General features: G+C 41.8%; 1 protein-coding gene across 1 annotated transcript in view; it reads left to right on the top strand.

The window, feature by feature from the left end:
• The first annotated feature begins 2,078 nt into the window (after window positions 1–2,078).
• Window positions 2,079–17,322, top strand: part of LOC133771709 (zinc finger CCHC domain-containing protein 7-like) — an 87,450-nt gene continuing 72,206 nt past the window's right edge. Inside the window, exons 1-2 of the mRNA XM_062207941.1 lie at window positions 2,079–2,649; window positions 7,065–7,688. Coding sequence (XP_062063925.1) covers window positions 2,625–2,649; window positions 7,065–7,688 — 649 coding nt within the window. The 5' untranslated portion in view covers window positions 2,079–2,624. The remainder of the gene's footprint in view (window positions 2,650–7,064; window positions 7,689–17,322) is intronic.

The following is a 17,322-nucleotide window of genomic DNA, read 5'->3' as shown; positions in this document are numbered from 1 at the left end:
GGCACACTGGGTTCTAGTCCCAGTCGGGGCGCCGGATTCTGTCCCGGTTGTCCCTCTTCCAGGCCAGCTCTCTGCTGTGGCCCGGGAGTGCAGTGGAGGATGGCTCAAGTGCTTGGGCCCTGCACCCCATGGGCGACCAGGAGAAGCACCTGGCTCCTGCCATTGGATTGGCGCGGTGCGCCGGCCGCAGCGCGCCAGCCGCTGCAGCCATTGGAGGGTGAACCAATGGCAAAAGGAAGACCTTTCTCTCTGTCTCTCTCACTGTCCACTCTGCCTGTCCAAAAAAAAAAAAAAAAAAAAATACAAATTACCCAAACGATTTAGTAATGTCTGTGAGCCACTTCTACATCTTTTTTTTCTTTATAGCAAAATGGGTCCCCCAGTTCTGCCTTTTCATGGTGACTTGTACTTCTCTTTAGAACTTGGCATAATGTTAATTAAATTTTCTATTAATTTTTCCAGCCGAGCTCTTTAAGCACTATCTATAATCGAACTCTTTGTATTCTGTTTCCCCAGCTAGACTCTCAGCTCTCCTTTAAGGTCTCACTAGAGACCTTAAAAATTTACCATTTAACAGGCTGGGCTTGACAGATATTCAACAAATGTTGGTGAGAAGTTGAAGTCAGGCTTCTGTTTCAGGACTGTTGTGAGCCAACCAACAGAAAAACACTTTATTTGTAAGGTTGTACAGATGCATTTACTTGGGACCAGTGCTGTGGCTTAGTAGTCGGTAAGCCTCGCCTGCAGTGCCGGCATCCCATAAGGACATGGGTTGGAGTCCCAGCTGCTCCACTTCCTATCCAGCTCTCTGCTGTGGCCTGGGAAAACAGTAGATGGCCCAAGTGCTTGGGCCCCTGCACCCATGTGGGAGACCCGGAAGAAGATCTTGGCTTCCCATGGGCCCAGCCATTTGGGGAGTAAACCAGCCAATGGAAGATCTCTCTCTGCCTCTCCAATAAATAAATTACTAAATCTAATAAGTCTTTAAAAAGATGAGTCTACTACGACGAAGCATTAAAATGTGAGAAGGGGTACCCAAGCCAGAGGCTTCGAAAGGACCAGCAGAGACTCAATCTTTCGAGAGCAGCCCTTCGAGGGTCACGAAGGGTTAAATCCGTCGCCTAGTATTCTAGAAAGAAGCGGAAGGAAGCGCCCGGGGTGAACTGCTTTCAACTTAAGCCCTCAAAGTGTACAGACCAGCCAGGGGGCAACCAGCACACGCGAGAAGAGACGAACTGCAACCCACGTGCTCTCAAGGAGGCTTCTTCCTCGCAGGGGATCCTCAAGCACCCCGACAGGTCCCCGGCCGCACGCCCACTCCCACGAGCCGTCAGCCCCCTTCCCACGCCACGTGGCGCGGAGAGGGCGTCCCCGGGGCGTAGGGGAGGAGGCGGCGGAGCCCGCCCCGAGGCCCGCCCGCGGCATTATGGGAGTTGTAGTTTCCTCCCGGGCGCAGAAGGCAAAAACTCCTCCTGTTTTGCCTTGTAAGCAGTTTTTCTTGTGTGCGAGTCATCCAAATAAAGTCTGACTCATCTCAGCTCCTCAAAAGGGAAGGGAACAAGGCAAAGAATGCCGAACTAAAAGCTTATGGGAGAGGAGGAGAAAGGGTTAACTAGCAGTGCGCCTGCGCACCGAGGGGGCCCGGGGTGGGCGGGGACGGAAAGACGACTCCCGAGAGCCGTGTTTTCCCCGGAAGTGCCTTCCCTCCTCCCGGGTCCGCACGGACGCTGCCGCCTTACCTCATTTGTCCTCGCCCCTCCCCGTCCGTCTACGCGTTTTGGTTCCTGGTTGGTGCTTCCTGGTCGCAGCCGCGGCAGTGAGTATGTGTGTGTGACGGACCCCGCGCTGCCCGCGGCCCGGGGACCCCTGCTCGTGCTCCGCCTCAGCCGCGGGGCTGTGGAACTAGCGCGTGCCCCCTCGCCGGCCCCCGCGTCCTCCGTCGGTCCCGCTGCGTGTGGCGGGGCGCCCTCCCGGCCCCTCGGCCGCCCCACGCGGCTCGGCTGAGGTGGCCGCGGCTCCCTGTCCCTCCCAGGCCCGAGGCCGTGGTTCAGGAAGGGCTGGGCGCCGGGGGCCCCGGTGGCTGCGGCGGCGGCGGCGTCTCTGCCTCTCTGACCTGCCGCCCCAGGCGCCTCAGGTGTTAGAGAAGCCGCTCGGTCAGTGAAACGCGGAGGTCCCGCCGCGCCGAGGAGGAGTCCGGCCCCTGGAGGAACGGACAGCCTTGGCTGTCGGAAGCTGCACCTTGGCGACCAAAATTTCGGGAACCGTGCCCGTTCCCTCATGCCAGACCAGGAGACGTGGACTGTGTTCCCTAGGACTCCCTCTCGTCCTCACGTCCAGTCAGCTTCGGGCAGTGAGGAACCTGTGGCTGGGAGGCGGAGGCCTGGGTTCAAGCCCCGGGGCCGCCACTGGCTCGCTGGAGACTGCGGACGGCCCTTCCCGGGGCTGGATGCGCGTTAGGCTCAGACTGCAGGGTTGAGCGAGGAGAAGTCTGAGGACCTTTCGAAGCTCAGGAACCAAGTTTCCCCGAGCCCCCTTCTCCAGGTCTAAAGTGAGAGCGTTGAATTTGCTGACTCGGGGGCCTCTGGAGAAGCTCCTGACTGCGTTTTGAGTACGCAGGCGGTCATATGCAAGGACTTCTAAGTGGACTAAGTGTGTGTTTAAGACGGTGCTATGCTTTGGGGACCACTTTTTAATTTTATTTTAAAATTTTATTCATTTTTACCTACCTTGAGGACCTCTTAGTGCAGTTTTCGAGGGAATCCGAAGGTGGGGAGTGAAGGGTGGAATAATTGGAAGGGAGAAATTTTATGGTAAGAGGCTGCATGACAAAAGGGAAACGGGCCGAGGGAAAGGTGCAGGAAGTAGTTCCAGATCGGATTTGTTCCTATAAAAAGCCTTTTGTATCCCAAGAACAGCTGGGGCTTACCTGAATAAATTTAGCATGCTTTTCTTCTACCAAGATACTGTGTTCTGTCTTCCTCTGTTTGTGAGCATTGTTTAACATTTGGATTCTCTACCCGAGTTAGATTTGATCCGAAGTAGCAATCACTTTTGAAAAAGAAATTTTAACCCTATAGTTAATTGTGTTTCAACAATCACTGTCAGAGCAGCACACCAAGAGTAGGTCAGAAAATTTCAAGTGCAAACAAGCTATTGTATTAATCACTTCCCAATGAAAACCATGCATTTAAACATCAGGCTGTGGGTTGGATCTAAAATCTGGCCGAGGTGGATACCAAGTCATCAAGAAGGAACATCTAGGCTAAAAGTGCTGAGGGTGGAAATTGGAGCAAAATGTCTGAAATAATCGGTAGGTAGACTCTTAGCGCAGGATTGGCTTTAGCAGTTGTAAAAGTAAACTCTGAGAGCTTAAATGAGCCTTAAGTTGTCTACTTAAACAAATTCGTTGAATGAATGCTGCTCCCTCTTTGGAATGGTGAGCACCTTTGCAGTTATTCTCTGTAGCTGTTTTAGATTTGCTAAGCCATTTAAATTCTTAGGTGACTTTCCTGCTGCCATGATATTTTCAGTGCTCAACTTTTTTTGGTCCCTGGATTGATAGTCTTGAGTACCACTTTGGGAGGTTCTTGGATGGTACATTGACAGTCCTTTTCCTTCCTTCTAATTAAAATGCTTCTTTGATAGTTTTTATAGTCCACTGGGAATGAATGGATGTTTGTGAGGTAAATCTAGGTATTAGAGCCAGTGCAAATATAGCAGTGAAGGGAGTTTTAAAGCATCTTTATATGAAATTATTTGTTTTGAAAATCTTATTTTTAAAATCTTAGCACTTGATTGAGAGTCAGGAAAATAGGCCAACATTTGTAGCTTAAGCTGCATATCCCCAGATAGGCTTCATTATCTTTTTGGGCCTCAGTTTCCCTGTGCTTGATCGATTCCATGTTTAGGATTTTGTGACTGTCATAGGGACCTTCTGTTATCTAGTTAATAAGTATGCATGGGAATTGTTTACAGTGATTAAAGCTGAGAAAGCCTTCCCAATCAAGGAGGGTGTGTGTGTACATATTTATAAAAATTTGTCTTTGTCCTCTGAGTACACACTTTTTTTTTTTTTGAAGTAAATTAAATGCATTTGAATGTAATTAAAGTAGTAACATAAACCAAAACAGCCTCAGGCAAACCTTAACCCTGGCATACATAAGCTACATAAATAGAAGAGAGTAGGTTATGCTGAGCACAATTTTCAAGTACAGAAGATACAAAATCCTCTTAAAGGCCATAGGGGCTAAATTGTTAAATTCATTTTTCTACATTTCAGGGAAGGAGATAAATCCTTAGACCCAAGGAAGTCAGTTTTCATTATGGTTCTGTAGTTTATTTTTGGCATACGTTCACAGGTGTGCCTATGGCTCTATTCTTAATCCTTTTCCTTTGGGACGGCTCCAAGAGTAGTACAAATTTGTAACTCTGTAATTTAGCTCTTTAATTTTTTCTGTGCTGCACTAGAATTATGTTTTATCTTAAGTCCACACTGGATCCTCAGGATGGATCCAGTGAGGATTTTGAAGAAAGCATAATTCTTTTGACTTCTTTTAGAATTAATTTACCTATTAAATATAAAGGACAGGATTCTTCTTTTATTTGAATTCCTCTGAGGCTAACATTTCAATATAAACTGATAAAGGCTATGAGTATTATTCAGTCAGCCACATTCAACCCGTATGACAATAGTAGCATAGCAAACTGAAGGACAGTGCAGCAAGGGAACAGATATATTGTACCTTTTAGAAAAAGAGAAAGGCATTAAGAGTTGCTTTCTTTATTTTTGGAAAACGAGTCCCTTTTGACTCTTGTTCATTTGACTTTTAGGATCAGCTGTTTGTATTACCAAAACTATCATTACAACCTTTCAACATTTTGGACAGAAAATTGGGAAACTAAGAAAATGACTGGATGGAGGGAACATTTAACCTGATGATTGAGATGCTGGTTGCGTGCCTGCATCCTGTGTCAGTGTGCCTGGATTAAAGTTGCTGGCTTTAGCTCCTGACTCCAGCTTCTTTCTGGTGCAGACCTTGAGGGGTAGAAGTGATGGCTCACGTGGTTGGGCTGCTTCTACCAGCACAGTAGACCTGGATTGAGTTCCTGTCTCCTGGTGTCAGCACTATCTATTGCAGGCATTTGGAGGGTGAACTGGCAGATGGGAGCTCACTCTCTCTCTCAAATACATACAAAAAATAAATACAATAAAAGAAAATGGCTGTTAATTAGATCTGTATAGCTAAAAGTAGATAAAAAATATATTGGTGGTATTAATGTTTTCTAGGCTGTTCCTGATTTTGAACAAGCTACCATGTAGCTTTTAGGCTGCCCATGGGAGAATTTAAGACTTTCAAATAGGTGAAGACAAGTGAGAAATTTATCAACCATAGTTTCTGTATTTTAGGCACATACTAGATTTACCAGGACTAAAAAACAAATGCCTGGTGATATGATGCATTCATTCATTCATGCAATCAATAGACCTTTACAGAAGTCTCCCTAAACACTCTGCTTGGCTTTGGTGAACCGTTGTTTGCCAAAGTACATATGCGTCCTGCCCTCCTGAGGTTTGTGATCTGTGCTTCTGAGAGATGTACATTGAATAATAGGGATGTGATGAGTGTTTTGAAAAGGTAAAGTACGATGGAAGTTTAAAAGGGCCAGTTAATTTAGTCTGGTGGGAAGTATGTTCAAGGTCAGTTGAAAGATGAGCAGGATTTAATAAGCTTACGTTAGGAAAGTGAAGTGTTTCTCTGTATGTATTTTTTCTCCAACTTTGCAGTTTTGCTACAGATTTAGATCTTTAGTAGTTTATATCTCATACATATTTTTATAACACTTTACTATGGAAGTGAACAGTCTTAGTAAATATTTTTATGTATTATTTTGGCCAAGAATCAGAAGGCATTGAGAATAATTCTTTAATTGAGACTAAACATCTGCACCCAAAAAGTAAACCTAACGGTGATTCCCTGTTGTGGTTTTTAGTCATAACTGAATCAGTATTTCTGTGTGAGAATGTGTAACTGAAAAGATGATATACAGAACCAAAAGGAAAGAAAAGATGAAGGAAGAATAGTCAAAGCTCTTGAAATTGTTTTGTGATGTTTAACATTTTGGACAACAGTTACTTGGTGTCAAGCAGTGCATCTCAACTTGTTTTTCCTTTCTAATGTATGTATGAAATATATTTCCATTAATACGTGTAATTCAATTTGTTGGTAATAATTTCTCATTTGAGAGGGGTGGGTGTTATTATAGTAGGTCATAAAAAAGGTACTGTAAGAGAAAAAAGATTTTTAAAATGTGTTTATTTGAAGGCCGGCGCCACGGCTCACTAGGCTAATCCTCTGCCTGCGGTGCCGGCACCCCAGGTTCTAGTTCTGGTTGGAGCACTGGATTCTGTCCTGGTCACTCTTCTTCCAGTCCAGCTCTCTGCTGTGGCCTGGGAAGACAGTGGAGGATGGCCCAGTGGTTGGGCCCTGCACCTGCATGGGAGACCAGGAGGAAGCGCCTGGCTCCTGGCTTTGGATCAGCACAGCACGCCGGCCGTAGCAGCCATTTGGGGGGTGAACCAATAGAAGGAAGACCTTTCTCTCTGTCTTCACTGTCCAACTCTTTCTGTCCAAAAAAAAAAAAAAAAAAAAAAAAAAGTGTTTATTTGAGAGGCAGAGAAAACAAAAAACAGAAAATTCCCATCCCCTGGTTCACTACCTCCAAAGCCTACAAGAGGACTTGGTCTAGATCTCACACATGGATGGTAGGAACGCAGTTACTTGAACCATCACCTGCTGCCTCCAAGTGTCTATATTATCAGGAAGCTAGGATCAGGAGCTAGAGCTATGAATTCAACCCAGGTACTGCAGTATGGACTATGGGTGTCCTAGCAGAGCATCCTAACTGTTAGGCCAAATGCCTGCCCAAGAAAAAGCTATTTTAATGTGTCTGAAAAAAGTGATGACTTTCACATAGTAGTGGGTTCTAACAGGTGAAACTGTGCACTAACCAGACATGATTAGAGTTTTTAAAATATGTTCTTTGTATGATTTTCTCTTTTACAGCATCAAAGTTACTTTTCGTGATGTTTGGTGGCTATGAGTCTATAGAAGCATATGAAGATGACCTTTATCGTGAAGAGTCATCTAGTGAGCTGAGTGTTGATAGTGAGGTGGAATTTCAGCTTTATAGCCAAGTTCATTATGCTCGAGATCTTGGTAATGCCATCAGGGAGGAAGAACATGAAGAAAAGAACTCTGAGGATTCTGAATCATTGAGTAAACCAAATCAGAAGAATCTAATTGTCCTTTCGGATAGTGAAGTCATCCAGCTCTCCGATGGGTCAGAGGTGATCACTTTGTCTGATGAAGACAGTATTTACAGATGTGAAAGAAGGAATGTTAGAGTCCAAGCACAAGGAAAGACCCGTAGTTCTGCTTCTTCTCTTCCTTCAAAGGAGTTGGCTGGTAAGAAATGCAGGAGGAATATTGAGAAGCCTAAACCTGAAGAGAGATCAAATGTGATCCAAGAGGTCATGGTTATAGAAGTCAGTTCAACTGAAGATGAAGAGAGCATCATTTCAGAAAGTGATAATGTGGAAAGCTGGATGCTACTGGGATGTGAAGTGGATGATAAAGATGATGATATCCTTCTCAACCTTGTGGGATGTGAAGACTCTGTTACTGAAGGTCAGTATCATACTGGCAATTTTGAAATGTAGTATCATCTTTAATAAGGAGAGAGGATTGCTTTTCCTAAATGAAAGACCAATAGGATCTGCTCCATGGGATTCCTTACCTTTTGGTCTTGTTTTTTGGCTTGTTTCTCATGAGACTTTCTTAATCATTGGGTATGCTGATGGTGGTCTCTGTTTTCATCAGAAAGTGTCTGCTTCTTCTGTAAACAGATTCATAGCTGCTTTTTCCTGTTTGGCTAGAGCCAGTTAGGGACCTGAAATCTTAGTTCCCCTTTCTGTGTTTGGTACCGCAGGTGAGTACTCTACCCACCTTTGATGTTGCCCTGTACTTTAATTTGGCCAACTCTTTGGGATTGCCGCTAAGTGATTTGCTTCCTCTGAAGTTAACAAGATACCAAGGATAGGGAATGCCTGGTACATAGAAGATATGAAATTAGTTGTTAGAATTTTAGTAACTCCACAGACATAAGACAGGAAAATATGAAGAGCTGTAATTAAGTCTAGGTAGATTGTAGGAGAGAATGCAAATTCTGAGGGCCACATCACTAAGGATTTAAATTATATTAGTCTTGTCTGTATTATCTGTAGTCATTTAGTCTTAATGGTTATTCCTTTAAAAAGTTCCTTTGTTTTCATTTCCTTCCCTTTATGCCTAATGCTTAGTGTCTTGTAATAGTTTTCTAAATGGTCTTCATTTCTATCTGTCCTGCATGCTGTTGTTAGACTAGTAGTATTGAAATGCGCTTTTTTTCATGGTACTTTATTGCTGCTCCAGAACCTTTAATGGCACCCTGATGTCCTCAGGAAATTATGACATTGAATGTAGATCATGCTTGGATCCCCAGAGATCAACAGACTTTTTTTTTTTTTTTTTTTTTTTTTTTTTAATTTATTTGAGAGGTAGAGAGAGCACATTCCCATTCTGGTTCACTCTGCAAATGCAATGGCTGGGGCTGGACTGGGCTGAAGCCAGGAACCTGAATACCATCTAAGTCTCTGGTGTGGGTGGCAGGAAGCCGATTACTTGAGCCATCACTGCTGCCTCCAACTCTGCATTGCCTGGAGGAAGCTGGAGTCAGGACCCAGAGCCAGTAATGGAACCTAGGCCATTGTATGTGAGATGTGGGCATCTGAGCCACAAGGCTAAACCCTACTCGTGTAAACTTGAGCCAGATAAGAAACATTTTAGGCTTTCAGACATAGAATCTCTTAATTACTCAACTCTGCCTTTGTAGGAAAGCAACTAAAGAAAAGGGGAGTATCTGTTCCAGTAAAACCTTGTACTGGTTCAGGTTGTAGTTTAATGATCCTGAGCATTTGACAGCTAAAGGAAGAAAAGAGAGTAGAGTAGTATTTAAAGCAAAGAGCACAATTAAGTAAAGTTTTGTCTCAATAAGGGAGCTCTGATAAGGTAGAAGAGAAGAAACTATTGAAGTTTATTGAAGACTAATCTCATTTAATGGATTGAGGTAGGGAAGGGGTTAAGTATGTATGTTGTTGAATTAGTTGGTTTTGTTTTTTTTTTTTAAAGATTTATTTAGTTATTTGAAAGGCAGAGTTAGAGAAGCAAGTTTATTTCCCAGATGGCCACAACAGCTGGAACTGTGCTAGGCCAAAGCCAGGAGCTTCATCTGGGTCTTCCAAATGGGTACTGGGGTCTTTTCCTCCTGCTTTCCCAGGTACCTTAGCAGGGAGCTGGATTTGAAGTGGTGTACTTGAGACTTGAACTGTCACTCATGGGGTGCTGGAGTGACAGGCAGTGGCTTAACCTGCTGTGCCACAATGTTGGCCCCTGAATTAGTTTTAAAAAGCAAGAGACACATTACTGATTGATAAATCATCAAGTACTTATAAAAGTGGAGAAGAAAGGATAAATTCAGATGAATTGAGGTGGATAAAGAAATATATCAGATGTGCTTAATTGTCTTGGGAAAGTGAAAGCAGAAATTGGAGTAGGCAAAGAATAATTAGAACTTAGAGAATGGAAAGGATGTTTAAGTGTTTGCTGTAGGAAATAGCTTAGGCAGTGGTTCCCAATATGTTGAAGGTGACAAGGCATTTAGCCTTTCAGTTAAGGTGCCTGTATCCCACATCAGAGTGCCTATGTTTGAGTTCTGTCTGTGGCTCCTGACTTCAGCTTTCTGCTAATGCAGACCTTGGAAGGCAGAGATGATAGCTCAAGTAATTGGGCTCCTGCCACCCATGTGGGATGCATTCTGGCCCTTGCCTTTGGGAAGTGAACCAGCATATGGGAATTCTCTCTTGCTATCATCTCTCTGCCTCCCAAATAAATAAATAATTTTTTAAAAACCCCAACAGTTTGTAAACTCCCCACAGGATTGTAGTTACATTTTTAGTGTTTGTTAATTGAGAAAATGCATATTAGTGAAAAACTATTCAGTACTCTCCTATATGACTTTCTGTTTTACTAACTACATCATTGCACATTTGAAAAATGTTAATACATGTATGTAGGATATAGTTTTTATATAATGTATGCTGCTTGATGTCCTTTATAGTAACTAATCTACAACTTCACGGGAATCCAGAGCTGGTAGGTTGGAAAACATTGTGTTAATGAATATATAATAAGAGAATAAAAGGATTGCTTGGAAGTAATACTCAGTCAAAATTAAAATAATGTGAACTTGTAATGAACTCACTTTGAAGATTTCATAAATTTTTTCAGTAATACTTGGCATTTTAGAGCAAAATGACAGAAACTAAGTTATCCAGAGTTAGCTATAACATTATAGAAGGTCAGCTTAATAGGGAGTGTCTTCTTTCTCTAAATGCCTTCCTCTCAGATTACATGTAATATCATTAATTGAGTCTGTATTTATGATGAACAAATTGGCGCCTTTTTTTTTGTAATGATTTTCTTGAATTCAAGTTCCCCATGTGTATCTTGCTGAATAATTTTTTGAGTATATAAGCTGTTGTTTCAGGGTTAACATACTGAAAAGAAAGCTTGTTATTTTTTTCTTTGAAACCAGTTCTTTGCTGGTTTAGGAATCTAGAAATGCTGAAGTTGATAGCAGAATATATGTAGGTTGGGAAAATGTGAACCAAGTGTTCAGTTTATTAAGCAACTTGGAACTGTGTTGTGATTGTGGAAAATTATGGCGATAAGAAAGGAAGAAGTTGATTTAACTGGACCTGAAGGGAAAGAAGAATGTTGATAGATGTTGGATGTGTTGGGTTGTGGTTTGGGGGGCATGGCCATTCTCCTTTTTGTTGACAGACAGGGGAGCCAGTTGCAAAAGGTAAGGTTTCCGTGAGATAGGGTTACTAGTACTCGATGTTCTTGGCAAAAGGCAGGTTTCATTGATAAAGGACATGTGGAGGAGGCTCATGTGTTAAAGTTTTATTATGTTTAGTTTTGGGTCATGGAAAAGAAAGGCAGTCTTAAAGGAATTAGCTGTAAAGTGTGGGGAACCTAAGAAAAAAGTTTTAAAATACAGAATGGCAGAGCCGATGTGGCCTAATGGGTTAAGCCACCACCTGCAACACCAGAACCCGTATAGGCACCATTTGAGACCCTGTTGCTCCTCTTCCTATCTAGCTCTCTGCTAATGTACCTGAGAAAGCAGTCCCTGGCAACCACTACTCTCCTTTTTGTCTTTATGGGTTTATCTGTTTTGGATATTTCACGTAAATAGAATCATCCAGTACATGATCTCTAATGTCTGCCCTCTCTGACTTAGCATAATGCTTTGGAGGTTTATGCACATTAATTGTATGTCAATACTTAAGTTACTTTTAAGGGCTGAATAATATTCCGTTGCATGGATATACTGCATTTTGCTTATGCATTCATCAGTTGATATTTGGGTTTTGTCCACCTTTTGGCAATTGTGAATAGTGCTGCTGTGAATGTTTGTGTGCAATTCTTTGAATACCTGTATTTTAGTTCTTTGAGGTATATACCTTTTTGAGCAACCCCCAAACTTTCCCACAGTGGCTATTCCCTTTTACATTCCCACCTGTAGTGTATGATGGTTCCAGTTCACTGTATTTTGTTTGGTTGGTTTTTAAAGATTTATTTGAGAGGCAGAGTTACAGACAGAGAAAGGCAGAGACAGATAGGTCTTCTATCCACTGGTGTACTTCCCAAATGGCTGCAACAGCTGGAGATGGGCTGACCTGAAGGCAGGTGCAAAGAGCTGCTTCTGAGTTTCCCCATGGATGCAGGGGCCAAAAACTTGGGCCATAATCCACTGCTTTTCCAGGTACATTAACAGGAAGCTGGATGGGAAGTGGAGCAGCTGGGACTGGAACTGGCTTCCATATGGGATGCTGGCACCTCAGGAGGAGGCTTAACCTGCTATACCACAACACTGGCCCAAGCATTTTTTTTTTTTTAAAGATTTATTTATTTTTATGAAAGGCAGAGTTAGAGATCTTGCATCCTCTGGATCACTCCCCAGATGGCTGCAATTTCTGGAACTGGGCTGATCCGAAGCCAGGAGCTTCATCCAGGTCTCCCTTGTGGGTGCAGGGGCCCAAGGACTTGGGCCATCCTCTACTGCCCTCCCAGGCCATAGCAGAGAGCTGGATCGGAAGTGGAGCAGCCTGGACTCAAACCCACGCCCATATGGGATGCTGGCGCTTCAGGCCAGAGCGTTAACCCACTGTACCACAGCGCCGGCCCCTGTAATCCTATTTTTTTTTAAAAATTAATAAGCAATATATTCAATACAGATGCCTGTTTGTGTTTTTAGTCTCTAATGATTATTCTTTTCATAGGTAGTTCTATTTTATGTAATAATCTTCAGAGAGAAGGTTTTTTCATGTTAGTGGAAGTATGTGGAGATTTTGGCATACTTTAGAAATGCTAATTGTTAAACAGCATTGATAACTATTTTGTATACCATTCCCCTCCTTTTGCCAGTTCCTCAAATTATGGCTTTAAAAAAAATTTTTTTTTTTAATATTTATTTACTGGGGCTAGTGCTGTGGCCTAGGGGGTAAAGTCTCAGACTGTGGCACCAGTGGGAGCCCTGGCTGCTCTGCTTCTGATCCAACTCTCTGCTAATGTGCCTGGGAAAGCAGCCGAAGATGGCCCAAGTCCTTAGGCTGCTATACTCACGTGGGAGATTCAGTTGAAGCTCCTGGCTCCTGACTTTGGAGAGGCCCAGCCCCAGCTGTTGTGGCCATTTGGGGAGTAAACCAACAGATGGAGCATCTCTCGGTTTCTCCCTCTATCTCATTGTAACTCTGCCTTTCAAGTAAATAATATTTTTTTATTTTATTTTTTAAGATTTATTTATTTATTTGAAAGAGTTACAGAGAAAGAGAGGCAGAAGCAAAGAGAGAGAGAGAGAGGGAGAGAGAGAGATTTTCTATCTACTAGTTTACTCTCCAAATGGTCACAACAGTTGGGACGGGGCCAGGCTGAAGCCAGGAGCTTCATCTGAGTTTCTCATGTAGGTGCAGAGGCCCAAGAACTTGGGCCATCTTCTGCTGCTTTCCCAGGCACATTAGCAGGGAGCTGGATCAGAAGCAGAGCAGCCGGGGCTCCAACTGGTGCCCATATGGGATGCTGGTGCCCGAGGCGGCAGCTTTACCTGGTGTGCTACAGCACTGGCCCCAGGTTATGACATTTGAAACAGCAATGTGATAAAACAGAATGAATTATAAATACCTTGATGGCCGATCTTTGCCGTACTCATAATCCTTCTTAAAATATTTAGAGTAATTCTTGCGCATGTACTCATATATTTCCCATTAATTGGTAATTTATCAAATATTTACTGAGTATCTGTTCTATGTATACGAAATACTGTTGAGGATTTAAAGTGGTAAAAGACAGTTTTAGCCATAAGTGAGGTAGTATTTCATTGAAAAGATAAATAAGTGGAATAATTTATGGAAGTACCTTCTTTACATGAGAGTTAAGTCTGTCAAAGTCCTGGTGATAGATGTGGTTGAAAACTTAACACTTTTTGAAACAAAATAGAGTAGTGAATTTGAAATAGTACATACATCTGTGAAAGACAATATAATACATATATATGTATTTTGCATTGACTATTATAAAATCTATAGTTCAGCGTTACTTATTGCTCTGTGGAAAATTCAGGTTCTCTTCAGTTTTAGTGAGATGCTTGCACATTTGTTTGCTTTAGTGACAAATCCACTATTAGGAAGCATTTTCTTTTTGTTTGGCCTCTAAATGTTCAATGCTTTTCTTGTTTGAAGTTGTTGATTAGCTTCCCAAGGTTCTGTTGAGACATAGATATATGACTCTTTTATTTTTTAAAAGAAATTTATTTATTCAAAGGCCAGAGTTACAGAGAAGGAGAGACAGAGATCTTCCATCTGCTGGTTCACTTACTGACTGCAATGCCTAGGGCTAGGCCAAGCCAAAGCCAGTTGCTAGTAGCTTCTTTGATCTTCCCTGTGGGTGGCAGAGGTTCAAGCACTTGGGACTTTGTTTTTCCCTGGCCATTAGTAGGGAGCTTGATTGAAAAATGGAGCAGTCTGAACATGAATTGGAGCCCATATGGGATACTGGTGTCATAGGTGCTGGCCTTATCCACAACATCATAATGCCTGCCCTGTGATTCTTAAATACTCTAGCCTTCCTTAGTATATCTGGTCATATGATGGTGACTCTGCTTGTAATAAATTCATGCCAAAACATAGACTTTCAGTGCTTATTACATAGGACTCTCAGGAGTTTATTTCTAAGATCTGAGCTTCATTTCTGTTTTGTCTGTTACTCTTCTCTAGGGCTTCTTTGTAAGAACTATGTTATGTCATTTGTTTTCCTTTTAGAATTCCTTCCCTTTGCTTATTCTTTTATTGTCCCTAACAAAAGTGATTTGACTTTCTTATGTATTAGAAAAGCAGATCTCCTAGTTGAAGAAAAGGTACAACAAAGAGAGCATAGTTTTTAATTTGTGAGGGAGTGAGGGATAGCTTGAGTTTGGAAAGGATTATTATATGAGACAACAAAATAATGAGTGCCATAGGAATTACAGAGTAATAATTAGCAACTGTTTGCCTGGATAGATAAGTATTATTAGCTCTAAGTATAACTGTTAACCCTTTTTTATGAATTTTTTATTATGGACGTTTTGAGAGAATACAAAAAAATAGCATGCTATAATAGACTTAAGTGTCCCATAAACCAGCTTTAACAGTTATCAACTTATGACTACTCTTTTCTCATCTGTAACTCCATGTCCCTGGAGTTTTGAAGCAAATCACAGGCATATCATGCATTCATTCATATATAAAAATACACACATACATATATTTCAATATGTATTTCTGAGAGATAAAGTTTCCTTTTAAAAAACAGTCATGTCATTATTACACCGAAACAAATTACCAATAGCTTTATCATCAGATATCCTTTTAGTGTTCATCTTTCCCGTTTTGGCTTCTAATATTTTTTCTTGTAGTTTACTTGAATCAGAACTGATCTCTGTATTATGATTGGTTATAGTTAAAGTTCCCTTTAATCTACAGGTTCTCTCTTTATAACTGTGTTTACTTTTTATTCCTGGCAATTTAAGTGTTGTACTAACTGGATTATTTGTCCGGTAGAATTTCATGTAGCTTGAATTTTACATTATTATTATTATTATTATTATTTATATTTTTACTTGACAGGTAGAGTTATAGACAGTGGAAGAGAGACAGAGAGAAAGGTCTTCCTTCCGTTGGTTCACTCCCCTAATGGCCGCTACGGCAGACACTGTGCCGATCCGAAGCCAGGAGCCGGGTGCTTCTTCCCGGTTTCCCATGCAGGTGCAGGGCCCAAGCACTTGGGCCATCCTCCACTGCCCTACCAGGCCACAGCAGAGAGCTGGACTGGAAGAGGAGCAACCGGGACTAGAACCCAGGGTGCCGGCGCTGCAGGCGGAGGATTAACCAAGTGAGCCACGGTGCCGGCCGAATTTTATAGTGTTATTTAACATGTTCTGTCCCATGTATTTCCTATGCATTAGTTAGATCTGGAAGCTTAATTAAATTTTTTTCTCCTTGTAGTTATGTCATCAACTTGATACATTGTTAGGTTCATTTGGCTTTTAGTAAGTTTATTTTCCAGGATTCCCTTTCTAAAATTTTATAGTTATGTAAAAATATATAAGATTCTAAGTTCAAATCAACAAACAGGGTAAAAACTATTCAGAGAAGCCTACCTTGTGTCTAAGTCTCTACCCTGTTCCTGTCCTTCCCCTTATGAGTAACCATTAAAAGAAAATTGATAGTTTGTCATTATATATAAAAAAAAAAATGGGGCAGGAGTTTTGGCACTACAGTTTAAGCTTCTGCTTGCAATGCTGGTATCCCATATTGTAGTGCCAGTTTGAGTCCTGGCTGCTCTACTTCCAGTTCAGCTTGCTGCTAATACTCCTGGGAAAGCCATGGAAGATGTCCAAGTGCTTGGGTCCCCTGCTACCCGCGTAGGAGGGCCTGATGGAGTTCCTGGCTTTTGGCTTTGACTTGGCCCAGGCTGGCCCATTGTGGCCATTTGGGGAGTGAACTAGTGGCTAGATCTTTCTCCTCTGTCACTCTGACTTTAAAATAAATAAATGCGTGTTTAAGAAGATATGAACAAATGTGCATATATCGCCATATTGTACTTTCCTCTTTCTTAAATAGTAGCATATGATTCACATGTTGATCTGCCTTTTTTTTTCTGTTAATTAGAGTGTCCTGGAAATAAAACCATAATATTGTATAAAGATATTTCTAAGAGTATAGAATATTTTTATCTTCTATACTAATCTAAACATTAGATATGTAATAAATAACTTTTTGAAAATCAATGAAGAGTTATTTAAAATAGTTTATGAGAGTCAGGCATTGTGGTACAGTGCCTGTTTCCCATATCAGAGTGCCTGGTTCAAGCCCTGACTACTCTGCCTCCAATCTGCCTTCCTGCTAATGTATCCTTGGAAGCAGCAGATGAAGGTTTAGTACTTGTGTCCCTGCCACCCATATAGGAAACCCTGATGCTAATGGAGTTTCTGACTCCTTGCTTGGGTCTGTCCCAGCCCCAGCTGTTGTGGGCATTTGAGGAATGAACTAGCAAATGGAAGATGTCTGTTTGTCTGTCTCTCCTCCTTTCTGTCACTGTGCCTTTCAAATAAATAAACAAACCTTTTTAAAAGCTGATGAGTAATTTACTGGTTACAATCTTAAGAATTTTAAACAAATGAGCAATAGTCCAATTCCACTTTCAAAAGCATGCTTTATTATTCCTGGATTTATGGTTTCTTTCTCATAGTAATTTTGAAAGATTTAGATTTAGCAAAATATCAAGTAGGTTCAGGACTTAAAAAGGTAATGCCTTTTTTTAAAAAGATTTATTTATTTGAAAGAGTTACAAACAGAGAGAGGAGAGGCAGAGAGAGAGAGAGAGAGAGAAAGATAATGCCTTTTAAAGAATGAAGAAGATAACATTTTTAAGAGTTGAGGAAATCGTATTAGTATAGAAATTTTTTTAAAGATTATTTGAAAGAGTTACACAGAGAGAGAAGGAGAGGCAGAGGGAGAGAAAGTTCTTCAATCTGCTGGTTTACTCCCCAATTGGCCACAACGGCCAGAGCTGTGCTGATCTGAAGTCAGGAGCCAGGAAATTCTTCTGGGTCTCCCACATGGAT

The sequence above is a fragment of the Lepus europaeus genome, chromosome 12 (genome assembly GCF_033115175.1).
Source record: "Lepus europaeus isolate LE1 chromosome 12, mLepTim1.pri, whole genome shotgun sequence".
In the NCBI taxonomy this organism is placed as follows: Eukaryota; Metazoa; Chordata; class Mammalia; order Lagomorpha; family Leporidae; genus Lepus; species Lepus europaeus.
The sequence above is the reverse complement of the archived record's forward strand: the minus strand, read 5'-3'. Positions and strand labels throughout refer to the sequence as shown.